At 44.2% G+C, this 17,418-nt stretch overlaps 1 protein-coding gene across 7 annotated transcripts in view; it reads right to left on the reverse strand.

The window, feature by feature from the left end:
* Positions 1-17,023, reverse strand: part of LOC113588258 (TBC1 domain family member 14) — a 22,383-nt gene extending 5,360 nt beyond the window's left edge. The window contains exons 1-13 of one of the 7 annotated variants that reach the window (XM_081695326.1): positions 16,869-16,998; positions 16,363-16,510; positions 13,591-14,242; positions 13,045-13,159; positions 8,669-8,784; positions 7,669-7,751; positions 7,453-7,570; positions 7,214-7,320; positions 6,762-6,848; positions 5,862-5,956; positions 5,387-5,458; positions 3,965-4,093; positions 2,463-2,572 (exon numbers count right to left, since the gene is read on the reverse strand). In XM_081695326.1, the coding sequence (XP_081551452.1) occupies positions 2,463-2,572; positions 3,965-4,093; positions 5,387-5,458; positions 5,862-5,956; positions 6,762-6,848; positions 7,214-7,320; positions 7,453-7,570; positions 7,669-7,751; positions 8,669-8,784; positions 13,045-13,159; positions 13,591-14,242; positions 16,363-16,462 (1,784 nt within the window). In that variant the 5' untranslated portion in view covers positions 16,463-16,510; positions 16,869-16,998. Of the gene's footprint in view, positions 1-2,462; positions 2,573-3,964; positions 4,094-5,386; positions 5,459-5,861; positions 5,957-6,761; positions 6,849-7,213; positions 7,321-7,452; positions 7,571-7,668; positions 7,752-8,668; positions 8,785-13,044; positions 13,160-13,590; positions 14,243-16,362 lie in introns of all 7 variants that reach the window. The other 6 variants (XM_081695329.1, XM_081695328.1, XM_081695327.1 and 3 more) reach the window with 6 other exon arrangements.
* Positions 17,024-17,418: the final 395 nt, after the last annotated feature.

A 17,418-nucleotide genomic window follows, 5' to 3' on the forward strand; every position in this document is an offset into this window, starting at 1 on the left:
GGTCTGTCAGGACACGCGTTGGGGTCCTAAACAACTTCTACTCCAGTACCATCAAAGAACTGAACCCCAAACAAATGTTTCTGTCCAACTGACGGCCACATCACACACTCACCATCCACCCACTGTTCCTCCATCCACTACTCCACCCATCTGCCAGCACACAACTGAATGTTAACGTGCAGTAATGACCCTGTTCACTGATCACAAGCATATAATACAATATGTGCAATATTTCTGTCCTCTTTGTAAATGCATACTTAAAATTTTATACTTAAGAAAAAGTTTATTATGTAAATGTATAGCACTTTCAGGCACCACACGTTAAATTTCATTTTAATTAAATTAAGTTAAATTTCATTGCTCTGCAATGACAATACAGCTGTCTAGTCCAGTCCAGTCCAGAACCAGCCAGTACCTTTATAAACTGCCACTATGTTTGGATCCAGAGTAAAAAGTTTCTGGGAGTATCTGAACACTTCAGTAGCAGGACGGCAGGGTAACAGAAGGTTTCTCACTAGTCATCGCTTTACAGACACTCAATACATTACATTACATTCTGACTTACAAGCAACCTACAATTCTGACTGAATATAACGAGCAATTGAGGGTCTTGCTCAGGGGCCCAACATGGTGGTGGTGGGGCTTGAACTGACAACCTTCTGATTACTAGTCAAGTACCTTAACCACTGAGCCGCCACTGCCCACCCACTACACTACTACATTAAACCTCACTCCTCCTCCTCTTCTTAATCTGCTCGGTAAGGGGGCTGGTCTTTTTCCATTTGAGTCTAAACACAGATGGCTTTTTCCTCTCATGCCACCCAGCAGCAGACCAAGAAGCATCTCGTCATCACGGTATTCCCAGACTGACCACCTCGTCATCATGGTATTCCCAGACTGACCACAGCTTTTACGTTTCCATGACAATGACAGGAAGAATACGTCTTCAATTCCATAATGACATACATGCAAATGACTCTAAAGACTGTGTACATCTTTCTACTGCTCTCTCTCTCACACACACACACACACAGCCCTCTTCAGTCTAAAAAAAGTCCTGATTTCCAGTGTACGAGGAAGGAGAGTTAAATGTTACTCATCATTATTTGTGCGCACACACACACAAAACAGCAAATATTAGACCCCTCACACATGTGCTCTGAGGCAACTGTGACACACATGCTCACACAAACGCGCTCAGATATGAACATATAAATATATATAAATAAATTATTTCCTAATAAACTGACAGCATGCAAAAGCAAGAAAAAGTCACACATGGCAAAAGCTGTTTCAGAACACACACACACGCACACACACACACACCCCCCAACCTTTTAAATGATGTGCTAACCACATCAAGTAGGTGAGAAGCTTCCAGAAACCTCTACACTTCTCCCTCACAAAACCAGCAGCATATTATCAGCATCTTTACATTTATTAGTAGAAATTAAATAATTTCTGAAAGTCTATTAAAGAATTAAAACATTTTTTGTAAAAAACAAACAACCCAAAAATATTTGTAAGGCTTTTCTTTTTTTCTTTTCTTTGATGTTCAGGGTTGTGGAAACGATACCATGCTGCACACCCTACCAGTCGAGTCACCCCTCCTCTTTAACACTTTTTTACATTTTACAAAAACAATGAAATAACATGGATGCAATTGTGTTAAACCAGAATTGACCGTGTTAGATTTTACATTCCTCAAAGTCACCACCCTTTACTGCGAGGACACTCTTGGCGTTACCATGATGGCAGCTCTGCACGCTGTTGGAGTTACCGTGACGACAGCTCTGCACGCTGTTGGCGTTCCCTGAACCAGCTTCATCAGGCATATGTTTGATTCGGAAATCAATTCATATAAAGGCTGTGAACATCCACCATTTATATTTGTGTCAAAAACAAATGCCTTAAGAGCATAAAATACAGACATACAACCATTAAGGAGTGTCCAAACTTTTAAACTGTACTATTTGAATTAAAAAGCTTATTCACACTAACCACATTAAGATAAAGTGAGACTTAAGAGAAACCGCTCAGAAAGATAAAGTTCCTAATCTCACTTCCACATCTGAAACATATAACATCCTGTGTAAGGCAATTACCAGAAAAACCACAGCATTCTGTCAAACATTCATGAACATAATGAAGAGTGAAGAGTAATGGAGTTGTTGGCATTGTTGGCATCTTCTCTCCTAAACAACACATGGTTCTCCTGCTACCATGACAATATGCTGCACATTAATAAGTCCAGCTACAGGATGGGCCCAGGCACCGCTACAGGACGGGATCAGGCGCCGCTACAGGACGGGATCAGGTGCCGCTACAGGGTTGTACTGAGCTGCCTGTTCTGCTCATACCAAAGTCTGCCGAACTCAAACCCAAATGCCTTAAAACCCCTGATGCTGTTTGTGTCTCTACCAGAGACGTGGGGAGGTTCAGGACGAGGAGATAATACGTACCAGTCAATCAGGTAAATATCAGGTGTCAAGCTGTTACTCTTAAAATGTGCAAATAGCTTTGGTAGATTTTCTTCGAAGAACACTTCAAATGCAGCAAAGTAGGTCAGCATCTGAACAGACAAAACAAACCTTACATTAAGGAAACCTTTTCCACACGTTACAAACATGCTAATGGTTCATATTCAGCAAATACTTGGAAACTGGCAAGTTATAACCCATGCAAAAACAGTTCAATATAAACTGACTTCGCAATCTGTTAATATACAATATGAATATAAAGTGTACAATATGATAGTTCTATATGATATATATATATATATATATATATATAGAACAGTTCTATAATATATAATCTATAATAAATAATATGAACATGTTAATATAAGGTTTATATAATGAATATCAGTATGTCAGTATGTTACATTTATAAATTAATAAATGTATTTATTATATCAAACAGTTATATAATATATAATACAATATAATAAAAACCCAATATAATATACAATACATAATATGAATGTGTTAATATAACAAATGTTAATATGAATATCAGTATGTGTTTTATTGACATATTAATAAATGTATTATTAATATTAATAAATGACTCACAAAACTAAATTGTTCAAATGATTCTAACAATAAATGATTCTGCAGCTTGGACACACACACACACACTCTCTGAAGAAAGGTGATGTGTGTCATTTTAGAGCTGGTGAGCTCTCAGGAAGCAATGGTTCTTGCTGATATGCAGCAGATATGCCAACACCTCCACCCAAACACCACCCTCATTTAGAAATCTCACCTCCAGCCAAACAGTTATGTTATAAACAGTTAGATAATACAGCTTAGTTCTTATAAAGTGAGAAAATCTGTGAAATGCATACACGCATGCGCACTCGCACACACACGTGATGACTTGCCTTCATTGCCCGTTTCTGAATTAGGTCCTAAAGCTGAACGCGGCTGATACTCATACTGAGTCATGAAATAACACCATGGACCCGCCAACCCCAGCCAGCAGGACTGAGACACACAGCTAGGCCTGAGTGTGTGTGTGTGTGTGCACAGGGGTGTGTGTGGGTCTCACAAGGCTATGGTCCACTGTGTAGAAGGGGCCTGAGTGTGTGTGTGTGTGTGGGTCTCACAAGGCTATGGTCCACTCTGTAAAAGGGGCCTGAGTGTGTGTGTGTGGGGATCTCACAAGGCTATGGTCCACTCTGTAGAAGGGGCCTGAGTGTGTGTGTGTGTGTGTGTGGGTCTCACAAGGCTATGGTCCACTGTGTAGAAGGGGCCTGAGTGTGTGTGCGTGTGTGTGGGTCTCACAAGGCTATGGTCCACTCTGTAAAAGGGGCCTGAGTGTGTGTGTGTGTGGGTCTCACAAGGCTATGGTCCACTCTGTAAAAGGGGCCTGAGTGTGTGTGTGTGTGGGTCTCACAAGGCTATGGTCCACTCTGTAGAAGGGGCCTGAGTGAGAGTGTGTGTGTGTGTGTGTGTCTCACAAGGCTATGGTCCACTCTGTAGAAGGCCATCTGGCAGGGTTTGTTCAGCAGATTGGCAAAAGCAATGAAGGTCTCAGCAGTGTCCATGTTCAAGATCAGCACTGCTGCAATGAAGGACATACCCTGAACCTGCACACACACCGACACAGAGACAAAAAAGAGCCCACATGTGAATCAGGGAGAGTCACTCAGAAGGAGGCACTGTACACCTGCAGAGCTAAATATTGATTTTTATCTTAATTAATTGTATCTTCTTCCTTATGATCCTTATGATATATTCTGTAATGTCAATTAAGGCGAACTCCAATTACATCACACATCTAACTGAACTTGGCCAATCGAGTGCTTCTGCACACACACACACACACACACACACACACACACACACACACACACACACACACACACACACACACACACACACACACACACAGCTGTAGTGAGCGTAAAGGGACACTGATGTTGTCTGTAAGTGACCTCAGAATAACACACCAAACACAAGCTCTCTGCAGGGCTGTGCCATCAGTTCTGTACTAACGCAATGAATCACACTGAATGTACACACACGAGCTACGTGAGGCACGCGGTCTAGGCAGAGCATTTGTAAACAGGAAGAAGCGGTGGGGTCAAATGCTCATATAGATTTTCACACACACACTCACACACACACACACACACACACACACACACAAACCAGGTTCTGCTCTTGTGAAGAGAAAGGTATTTAATTTCACAAGATTCTCCCTATCACACACAAAAGAATTGTCTGGAGGTAGAAAGCAGCCGCTTTTACAAGGTTTCCCTTTGAGTGGACTCTTCTCTCCCTGAACACTGAACGTGTGTTTATTGAAAGTCAGTCAACGACAGAGTGTTCTTATGTAACGTGTGTGATGGAAAATATTATTTGATCATGTATTATGTGATTCATATGTAATGATTCATATATAATCATGTTAATCCTTTCCATCATATAATCCTATATGAATGGTTTAGTCTGCAAACTCTGACTCTCTGTATATTGTGTGAACAAATGACTGTGGGAATGTTGCTTTATGACCTGCATGTGTTGTGACCTGCAGGGGTCATAAAGAGGGATTAGGCTTTTGTTTTCTTGCAAATGGTGTCTGTCCTTTGAAGCGTCCTGGCATATGCAGGAATGTTCATCACCAAATGGAGCAGGGAGTGCGTAAACAAGATCACAGAGCACCCCCTCCCTGGGGAGGAGGTTGAAGTTTAGATATAAGGAGTAGAGTCAGTCTACCCATTTAGAGCTTTGGCTTTCGAGCATTAGCTCTCACACAGCTGTGTTTTGTGTGTCCTATTTTCTTTATTAAATTACTCTTTTAATCACGTCTGACTTGCTGTTTGTTCAAAATTCCACCACACGTGTGTGTGTTCATATAAGACACTAAACAAACGTACGTATCCAACATCAGGCCTGTAACAGGTGTACGCTCCTAGAACGCTGTGGAGCACATCATGGTATGGGCCTCCCTGTCAAACACACACACACAAACACATGTAAAACTACTGAATTTTACAACAGAGAACACTGTAAATTAACATTTATAGTCAAGATAACATCTCATTAATATAGTTAAGATAATATGTTAATATAGTTAACTGCGGATCAGCCCTTGAAGATTTATTCTCCTCAGTTAAGACTTTAAAGAAACATTATGTTATTAATATTAATTAGAATATGAAGCTCTTATTGCTTAACAGAGTAGCACACAGGAACACTGTCATTACTGACACCTCTGAATAAATACACAAACGACACGTGTTAGGAGCAAACTCACAACCCTCACATCAACTACATCCTAAAACAATCTCAATTCCACACACACACACACACACACACACACAAACACCCCAGAGGCAGGGAAGCATCTACCTGCTGGAAAATGCAGAGGCTGGGGAAAGTTCTAGAGATGTCCAACTTGATGAGCTCTAGACTGGCCTCTCGGTCGGCATGAGATGACCCTGTATCTGGACACAACAAATAAAAGGTCAAAGTTCATTCAAAAGATACTTTAAGAGGGAAAATGTCTACACAAAACACGCTTGGTACCAAAGTCTTTTATTTTTATATATATATATATATATATATATATATATATATATATATATATATATATATATATATATATATATATATATATATATATATATATATTTATATATATTTATTTATTAGATATATATATATATATATATATATATATATATATATATATATATATATATATATATATATATTAGATATATATATATTAGATATATATATATATATATATATATATATATATATATATATATATATATATTTTTATTTATTTTTTTTTAGATATATATATTATATAAAAATAAAAAAAAAACATCATATAAACGTGTCATTTATATCACATCAAATTTGTCATTACATTGCATTTACACAGGATTAAGGTACATGGAAAGTGCTATAAAACATACATGTGAATATTGTACAGTAGCTACAAAATGTCTATATTCTACAGCACAATTATAAAATGTGTATGTGAATATACTACAGTATTACTACAAAATGTATATGTGAATATACTACAGATATATTCTAGGCTGATAAAATAAGAATACATGCATATAACATATATTGAATACATGTTACGATATTTAGAACATACATATGATATTTATTATACATGCATGTATGATATTTATCACATACATGTGATTCTTTACATACATGTTGTGTGTTACATATAAAATGAGTGTAAAAGTGCAATTGGGACAAGAAAGAAGATCACACACTCACTCACACACACACCTGCTGTGCTGATAGCAGTAGTGGGAGCAGCGCTGCATTTCTCTTTTGCTCTTGCCAAGCAGATGTTAAATAACTCTGGACAAAAAAACAAAACAAAAAACAAAAAAACACACACACGTAAGTCTACAAAACCTCAGGTGTTTCTCTCTTACCACATTCATGTCCAGCCCTAGTCCTGCAGAACCACACATCATAAGTTAGGGTTTCCTCCTCTAGTACCCTGGTGAAAGGTGCTGTACCCCTGAACTGTGCCAAGGTACACCAAATGTGGGCATCTTATGCCCTCTGGTGGCGAGGCAGGCTAAAGTAATCAATGAATGCAAGTAAAGGAAGAATAATCCATGTGCATGCCTAACACACACAAACACACACACAAACACACCAGGAGTTACTGCCAAACTAACACACCATATAAAATCACACACACACACACACACTACCATGTGTGATGTTGAGGTCATTGCCAATGGCCAGGCGCCACACTCTGCCGCGGACACTAGGGGGCACTCCCTGCCACCACAAGTCCCTCACCCGCCTGGAGGAGCGCCTGGAGAAGAGGGAGGAGTGAACACAGAGAGGAGCGCTCAGAGGGCCAGTGTTTTAAAGATAACTGAAACCAACACAGTGACAGTTCGGCAGCATCTCCTGGCGCTGGTATATGTGTGTGTGTGTGTTTTACAAGGTGTGCCAGTTCGGCAGTATCTCCTGGTTCCAGGTGAGGGCAGCATTGCCGATGCTCTCCTCCAATTTAACCCGGTCCTCAAACTGCTTCCTTCTCTTCTGGGCCTCCTTCAGCTCTGAGAGAGAAAGAGTGTCCAAGACGTCTCCTGCTTACACTCACACATCCACCTGCTCCCCAGGGCCCTAAAACCCCAGCAGTTCTGTCACCCCTCACCTCTTTTCCTGGCCTGAGCCACCATCTCCTCGTACTGCTGCTGGTGCTTCTCTGCCTCCTCTACAGACTTGGCCGGAAGGTTCCTTTAGGACCACAAACACACACACACACACTCACTCACCCCTGCAGGGATGGCACAGATGTTTTAAAAATCTATTATTACAGACAACTGATTGAATTTAATTTAACATTAATCTACAATCTAACTGAACTGATTACCTTGTTAAAATAATGTAATTGGGTTAATACTGTATTACTTTTTAACCCATTAATTGCCAGCGAGTTTGGCAACAGTGCCAGCCAGTATAGCCAGCACCAAGCTCCCACAAACTCCCCAGCCCTAGGGTGACGGTCCTTTACTGCAGGACAGTCCCTGCACCCCTGACAAACTGCACAACTCCGCCAGGACAGAGGCCAGATAGCTGGAGAACGTACAGGATGCTGAACCTGTGGAGGGCACTGACTCAAACACTCTTCAGCCAGAAATCACACACTTACAGTTTTAACTTTTATATTTTTAACGTCATATAACTTTTATCCAACATGTACAAAGTCATGTGAAATGACTGGTGCATACATTAAAAACAAATCGCATGTTCACTCACACACACACATGAGATGGGTGATTATCTAACTATGATGGTGTTTATAGGGAGATATCGCAGTGATGTGTCAGTCAGTGACATCATCCATCACCCCAAGCCTAACACACACGCACGCACACACACACACATGAGATGGGTGATTATCTAACTATGATGGTGTTTATAGGGAGATATCGCAGTGATGTGTCAGGCAGTGACATCATCCATCACCCCAAGCCTAACACACACACACACGCACACACACACACATGAGATGGGTGATTATCTAACTATGATGGTGTTTATAGGGAGATATCGCAGTGATGTGTCAGGCAGTGACATCATCCATCACCCCAAGCCTAACACAAACACACGCACACACACGTGTACACTCTACCTCGCACACACACACTCACGCGGGCCGGTGTTCCAGGATAAGGGCAGTGGTGGACAGTGGCTCAAACTGCAGGTTCTTCCTCACATTCTGCCTGGGAGACGAAGACTCACCCACCCCTGCACCACGTTCATGTTCCTACAACACACACACAGAACAGGCAATGTGTACAGCAGAGTAGAGGAGCATAGTGAGAAGTCCTGTCTGGCCCTCAGCCACCATCGCTAGCAACCCAGCAGTGCACAGGTTAACTACAGCTATGAAGAGCTCAGCTGGTCATCAAAACGGACCCACGACAGCACACAGAAAAGCACCAACTCTACGTAGTTTTGTCTACGAGGACGTCTGTGAGTGTGCAGTTGGGGGGGGGGGGGTTGCTGTAAAAAAATTTAAATAAAAACATTTTTTTAATTAAACACACACATTCAAGAAAGCTTAAATTGACATTATTGGCAGAGATACTGACAAGAATCCCTCAGAGTCATCAAGTGTACTTTTGCCTACACACACTTTCTAATGGCTGTCGGAGTTTCTATGTTACAGAGTCACTGTGTGTGTGTTGTGTTTGAATTACTCTATATTGTATTTCTCCACATGGTAAATAATTTAGAGGTAGTCTGTGATCAGGAATACCCAGGGGGGGAGAGAGAGAGAGAGCGAGAGCTTCAAACATCACATTCTATAACTTAAGCTTTGGCAATACAAATGCCAGTAAAGCACCTTTTATTTTCAGTCAGAGAATGTGAGAGAGAGGAAAAACTGTGTTCGTGCTTTAGGTATTCATGAACAATGTGGTGTCCAAGAAAGGTGTGTGTTAGAGCAGCAGAAAAAGCAATCAGCAGTGTGTGTGTGTGTGTTTCAGACAGAACTGAGGCAAAAGAGAGGAAACCCTGGCAGGGTCAGGGAGGTTGTAGGCTCTAGGCCTTGCCTCAGGTCCCCCTCTGTCTACTCATTCAATATTACACAGTGCCAGCCTCCACTCTGATACCTGGCCAACATCCACAGCTGGAGCCAGAGATGCACTTTATATTTTTCGCAGTAAAAGAGAAAGACAAACATACTGGAAGCTTTTGCTATAAAGATACATAATCCAAAACCACAATAATGACATGACCCATGAGAGACAGAGAAAAAATCTGAATGAGCCATCAGGGAGAGGTGGGAGTTCAGATGGCAACAACACACAGTGAATACTGTACCACTGGAGTACTGTGCCATTACACACACACACGGTTTCTGATTCTTCTGTGCTGCAGTGCTGATGAGGTCCCAGCCAGTCAGCAGTGGCGGGTGTGTGTGTGTGTGTGTGTGTGTGTGTGTGTCTTTTCTCTTGCAATAATCTCCTCATCTGAATGTAGCCCCACACACACACACACACACACACTAATAGTGACAGACAGGGCTACACAATATATTTGTTAATCAATATCACAGTACTGATGTCTGCAATACTGACATCACTGAAGATGGAATATGCAAATGATCTCTCTGCCAAATGACATTTCTTCTTGTGTGCTACAGTCCAACAAGTGTAAATTAATTTGTAAAAGTTGGCGTGAGGTCCACAGCTTCCAGTGCAGGACAGCAGTCTCACACAAGCCAATCAGAAAGCGAGAGGAGCAGGAGGGGGAAATTACTCCCACCCTCCTCCTCCACAGCCTATCAGGCGCCCTCGCTGTGGGTCACTGATTGGGAAGGAATGCGTAGGGCATGTATAATCAATACCTGCATACTCGTTTGTGTTGAGCGCACAGTTTGAGGATTACGCAGGATTACAGGATGAGCTAGTGCATTTTCACTGAGGAAAGGTGTTCCGCTGATGGAGATAAAGAAGACCACCTTAGCCACACAGTGCGTGTGTGTGTGTGTGTGTCTTACACCCACATCAATATTTCAGCACCAGGTCTCTTCTCTCCTCCTCCCCACCGCTACAAAGAGGAGTGAAGGGACAGACGTGTAGAGGGACAAACCTCAGGCCTGTTCTGGTGCATCATGGGAACACCCCCCAACCACCAGACACACACACACACACACACACACACACACACACACACACACACACACACACACACACACACACACACACATATATATATATATATTTAAAAAGGTGTCAAGATATATGGGTACCACATTTTTAGAAACAAACACGCACAGACTTTCTAAGGATCTTTCCAAGGTTGTACTGCACACAAAAATGTCCCCAAATCAGCAATTATTTACACACACACACACACACACACACACACACACACACACACACCATTTATATTTTCCGTTTTCCAAAGCTCACTCAGCTTCAAGCACCATAGACAGGACATGTGACAAATGCCCAAACGCTCACGTGCACACCCGTGCACCGCTGCAAACACTCACACACTCACCATAAACGCCGCGGTGCTGTGGAGACATCTAGAGCTCAGCTTTTCATACCCCATATTCCGTCATAGTTGCATCTTCCCGGCAGGCTCACACGTGCACGTACGTGTGTGTCACACATACATGTAAACACCCACATACACACACATACACAGGACAAGGTGGATGAAGGAGAGCAGACACACCCCACACAACACCAGCAGCACACACACTGCCCTTCTCTCTCCCTCTCTCTCTCTCCCTCTCTCTCTCCCTCTCTCTCTCCCTCTCCCTCTCTCTCCCTCCCTCTCTCTCTCTCCCTCTCCCTCCCTCTCTCTCTCTCCCTCTCCCTCCCTCCCTCCCTCTCTCTCTCTCTCTCTCTCCCTCCCTCTCTCTCCCTCTCCCTCTCCCTCTCCCTCTCTCTCTCTCTCTCTCTCTCTCTCTCTCTCTCTCTCTCTCTCTCTCTCTGCTCATGTGTACGTATTTGGTAACGCGATTAGTCATCGTTGCTGCACTGCGAGCGTCACTCCTCTCCCACCCCTAGCCAGCCATAACAATCAACCACCGCTGGAGACACAGAGAGACTGCCAGCACTAGTGGAATCGGTGCAGTCGGTACTTGGCTGGTTATGTCTGGGGCTCAGGGAAAGATCAAGGTGAACGGAGTTGAGTTTGCCTCAGTGGAGATCAACATGAAACGCTTAGCTTCATAGTCCTGGGCTTCAGGCTCTCTCAACAGGACCTTTGGCATTAGCATTAATCTCACACACACACACACACACACACACACACACACACACACACACACACACACACACACACACACACACACACACACACACACACACACACACACACACACACAAAATGGAGTGAAGGTGCCTGGCAATTGGAGCCCAGCCACCTGATCTCTGACTCAGATACAGTTTCTTACTCTAATGTACTGGTACGGCAAGAGAGAGAGCAGATGTAGTCACAACCAATTCGTGTTTCTATTGCCCCACACACAACACCACCTCACCTGCTAATTCTTCTTATAAAGAATCAGACAAACACCTCAGGAAGTTCCAATACAAAGCCTCCAGTGCAACTACACTGAACAGTGGCCACTCGCACCCACACTGGAGCAGAAACACATTTAAACGCAATATAAAAAGATACATATTTTGGATCAGAAATCTCATTTACAAAACGACTACAACATACGATCCTTCACCACAACATCACAACAGAGCAATTTGCCACCAGTAAGTGTGGGTGGCAACTCATCCTGCAGAACATGGAGACACCAAGGATATAAACTGAAAGATGACATGTAAAGCCAAAAGGTGTGTTCCCGTTGCAGGTGTGTGTGTGTGGGCTGTGTGTAACCTAATCGTCCACGACACCTCACGCGTAAGCACTGACGCATGGTGTGAAGGGGCCGTAATGGCAGACAGTGGACACCAGATGGCACTCGAGAGAAACTGAAAATGACTCCAATCATATCAGTGACAAAGAGGTAAAATTCAGGTAAACGTCACATAAATCTAATGCTACCATTACATACATACATACATACATACATACACACATACATATATAACTGATTCATTTCAAAATTCACTTGAAATCTTTATGAACTGGACAAAATCACCACACTAGCGTCCAACACGCCAACACCACAGAGCAGAGCCGTTCCAAAGTCTAAGTATTTCTCATCAAAAGGGTTTTCCCAGTGGTCCAGCACTTCACAACCCAACACACCTGACATGACACGACACAACACAACAGGCAATCCCCAACACACCCGACATGACTCTGCAGCCAATCACCTGTGAGGCCAAATAGACATCACATCCTGCTGGTACTGTCAGTTATCTTTGGTCCCAGACACAAACTGTCTCAGTTCCAATTAAATAGCAATTAATTGTGCCACAGAGTGAGAACCACAGTGAGTACAGTCATGACTTGGACCGCAATGTGACCAACACACACTTATCATCCAGAAAACATGAATATTCTTTAGTACTTTAGTGTGTGCGTGTGTGTGTGTTTCTACCTTAAGTACTCTTCTGGGGTCTCTGGCTGACAACACTCTCCCGAAAATCTTCCAGCCAGACTCACTGTGACTGTCTGGAAGTTGAACATCCTTCCCCTTTTTAGAGAACAGGCTCCTGAGAGAGGGAGGGAGGGAGAGAGTTAAAACACATAAATAATCAGAATTTCTTATCTTAAAATGAGAGAAACACTGTATGAAAGAGTCAATACAGCAGCAGGCAACAAAAGGTTCTCATCATCTACAATTATTTTAATCCAAAACAATATTGTTTAGCCTTCTGTGCGTCGCGCAGGGACACGTCCCTAAAGATGGAAGAGTGTCATATACAGTCCACAGCAACTCCTGTGTGGTAGTGATAAACTCACCACACTTGTGTTTTTTAATCATTTTCACGTCTCTGAAAACTCTGAGAACTCCACGTTTGTACAGTGTGCACAACGTATGGTGCCAAACTCTAACGGGTCTTAATGTAAACACACTTCACCACTAGTACAAACTGTGAGGACGAAAGCAGCTTCCGTCCGGGACACGATCGCGTGTCGTTACCTGCTCAGGAAGTTCAGAATGGGGCTTCTCTTCAGCTGGACCTCCTGGGCCATCGGCGCAGCAACAGGCTGTTGCCCGGGACTCCAGTTGCCTCCAAGCAGATTGTTGGGGGGTGGGAGCGGAATATCACTAAACCGTGAGCCGATGGCGGCGGCATCATTGTTCTCAAATGTGACGACAGCGCTGGAGTCAGACGTGATGATGAAATCAGCCCCGTCGTCGTTGCCGAGAGACAGCGTAGCGGAGAGCTCCGTGCTCAGGCTTGACACGCTGCAGATGGACACGTCGTCACTGCGGTTCAAAGCTCCACCCCCACCCATCGGTAGCCGGGTGGCAGCACCCCGGGCGAACGTGGAGGCCCTGGGCGGGCCGCCATGCTCTGGCTCCAGCGTCAGGGTCGCGGGGGCGTCCTCGCCGCTAGACGCTTGTACACGGACAGCCTCTGGAGGGCTGATCTCCAGTGTGGGGATCCCTGAGTCCTGGGAGGTCAGGCTATGTTGGTCCTCCTCACCACAGGGGGCACTGCAGAGCAGTGCTGGCCTGTAGCTGGTCAGGCAGTAATGAGGCAGGGGACTGAGAGGCGTGCTGTCATGGTTTGGGAGATCTGGGGTGTGGAGTCCCAGCGGAGACCCGTTCTCAGAAGCGTGTAAACCTACAGAGGCATGTTCATAAGGCCTTGATGAGCTGGACTTTCAAAAGGTTCATGATTGCACAAAAAAAAAACAAAAAAACACCTGTTGTGTTACCAATTAAAATTACGCAGTGCACAACCAGAACTGTGTTAAAGTACAAAAAGAAGAAAATGAGGATTTGTAAAGCTGGTGACCCTTTTTGTTTGAAGGCACATTAGATAACATTTTCCAATAGGCCATGACAACACAAAAATATACAAGACAATATAGTGTACTAAAGGCCTAACTGGGAAGTAACTGAAGAGCCTCACAAAGCCATAAATAATACAATTTATCAACCAATCAACCTACCAACCAATCTGACATCTGCTACCAGTAAACTATGAGAAAAAACATGCATTTTTGAACACCCCAGAACACCCAGAAGATGACCACCACCCACAGCCTCACATGCTTTTTGCTGACGGTCTTTGGGCAGTAGTGCGTATACTGTGGACTAGAACACAGGCACACTGGCACACTCAGCACTCGGTACCACACTGATGTGCTCGGTCAGGGGGCGGGAGCAGTACATTCAGGCAGTACATTCTGCTCCGGCGTCCTGCAGGGATGAAGTCCAGTGCAAAAGGCTATTTTGTTTCTATAACCACTGACAGCACTCAGATGGCCACTTCCTAATGAGGTGTCGTGGCAAACCATGTGACTGTTTTATTTTATATATAGTGTCACATGAACAAACTGATTCAGAAATTACGATCTTATTTCACTTTGTAATTTCTCGTCGAGCAGCGCCTGGACTAGAAATTCAAGTTCTACTTAACCAGCGCAAAACTTCGCTGCCCAACCCGTATGGCAAGAGGGGACGTGGACATGCACAGGGCTACTGTGAGACAAACCTTCCAGTAGCAGGGCTCCAGATACACTTCACACTCATCAGTGGTGCCAGTCAAGCCCCTGTGAAGCACCAGGTCTCGGCGCCCAGGCACGGGTACCGTCTCCCTGGTGGGGGTCACCACGGTACTGACTGAGCATGTGGATATCACAGAAGGCTCCAATGTGCAAACAAGCCCTCAGGCCAATCACAGGGTGGGTTCTGATGTCTGCTGACAGTATCCTACTACACTGCAGATGCCCCAAATAAGTTCTGTGTGGAAATGTTAATGAATCATAAAAAACATGGCTTAAGTAGCACAGGACAGCCTTTAACACGATCACAAAGGATCCCCACCTCGTTTGATACACGTGGATGTATATAGCAAATCTACACAAATAATTATACATAACACAGTATGATATTCTGTGCTTAACATGCAGTTCTGTCCTACGTAGCATGGAGCCAGTGGTTGACCTGAGTCTTGGGGGACTCCCTAGACAACGCCACATTAGTGTGAGCCCTGCACCGACACAACCTGTCCCAGGTCACATACTACTGTTTTCTTTCCATCTGCAAAGCTGCAGGGAGTTTGACAAGTCTCAATGGGTCTGATGTTTAGAGACACACGTCACGAGGATACATTTTGCTCCAACGAACATAACCTTTGTAGTGAGACTCAGGGAACACCTTAGTTGTGTCATTGACAACAAAGACCCGAGAATACTAACACACTGAGCTGTGTAAAACAAATACTTTATACAGGTGTGTTAGGGGAGGGAACACACTCGAAGTGTGACCTGAAAGGCTACGGACAAACATCTGAACTCTCTCAACTTCCACAGAAAGACATCTGATATTCTAACACTCAGGCTCTAAGGACACCTAAGCCACACAACTCTATGGACTTACATTTAAGTGACTGACAGTTTACTTGTGTGGTTTCATTTCTTGTTTACTGTGCAAATGTGCCTGATTTCCAGTGGCCTGACGGTGTGTGTGTGTGTGTGTGTGTTTGTGTCTTGGTTTGTTTGTTTAACTGCACATGCCCGCAGTTAACATTACGTCATCATGGGACAATGACATTTTAAAAAGTCAAAGTTCTGTGAATGTGCGTCAGAGTGCATCGCATGTCCGTTTATCAAATGACGTTTACACATAAATCATCGGCGAGCGAAGGAAAGCTGCTTTTGTCCAGAGCGCGACACACACTCCTGCGACCCCTGCAGCCTGACGCACACGTCTTCAGCGCACCTGTTGCGTCCTTACCTGCTCTGCTGCCAGAGGTTTTGCCAACATCGGACTTGTCGACCGCATGTGCCATCTTCCGCCACGGGTCTGCTACAGGTGGAAGGAGGGGTCCGCACATCGCTTCGGTCGGGGCATGCCAACGGGAACTGACCTTCCTGAGTCAGACCTTTAAAATGCACAACAGCCCAGCGTGAACTTACCAACAGGAGACAATATTCCACTTCACCCTCGACGTTTAGTTAAAGGAAGACTCAAACGACGCTCGCCACTCGAGTGAAACTTGTAGGGGAATGAATAACCTATTCCAAGATTCACTAAAGGTAGCTTCCATCCTTCACGAAGCGCCCATTAACGTAAGTGAACTTAGTGGCTTCCGCTCAGTGCTGTTTACGGTTACATGTCGCCCTCGTGTCCAGCTTGACCACTGACCCAAACACCGACTACTCCTAAACACCCTCCGTGTGAAGGGACTGCACCACTCCCGGTCACACCAACCTCCCGCATAAAGACACAAAGTACGCTACCTGCTCAGACGCGAGCGCCGCCATTTTAACACAAACTTCCCCGTGCAGAGCGCAATGCAACCGAGCCCGGAAGCGCGCGCGTCCGTAGGTGTACCTGCCCGCGGGTGCGCGAGACGGCAGGGCTCGCTTACGCGCTCCACGGAGCACACCGGCTCGCGGATATCCCCGGACGTGCTGTGGACTACACGAGCTACAGTGCGAGGGAGTTAAAGGTGCGCGCCGACATTTAGAGTGTTCCCATTTCGTCACGTTTATAAAGTCAAGCTCTTATTGTTGCTACTCTATTCTCTCTTATGTTCTCCATCCTGTGGTCTGGATGTGAAGTTTAAAGCATTCAAGCAGGTATATCAGCGTGCGTGGACAGATCTTACTCCGCGCAGGACCCCCGAGTCCACGTTACAGTAACCAGCCCTGAACCTGGGTAACCAGGGATGTTTGTGTGTTTTACCGTTCATCTCACATAACTAAACGAATCTGAAATAAAATTTCAGAAAGTTACATTTATATTACACGCTGGGATAAGGGCCTGTAGCAATCAAGGAAGAATCTA

Source organism: Electrophorus electricus, chromosome 13 (genome assembly GCF_041902795.1).
Source record: "Electrophorus electricus isolate QZ-2024a chromosome 13, ASM4190279v1, whole genome shotgun sequence".
NCBI lineage: Eukaryota > Metazoa > Chordata > Actinopteri > Gymnotiformes > Gymnotidae > Electrophorus > Electrophorus electricus.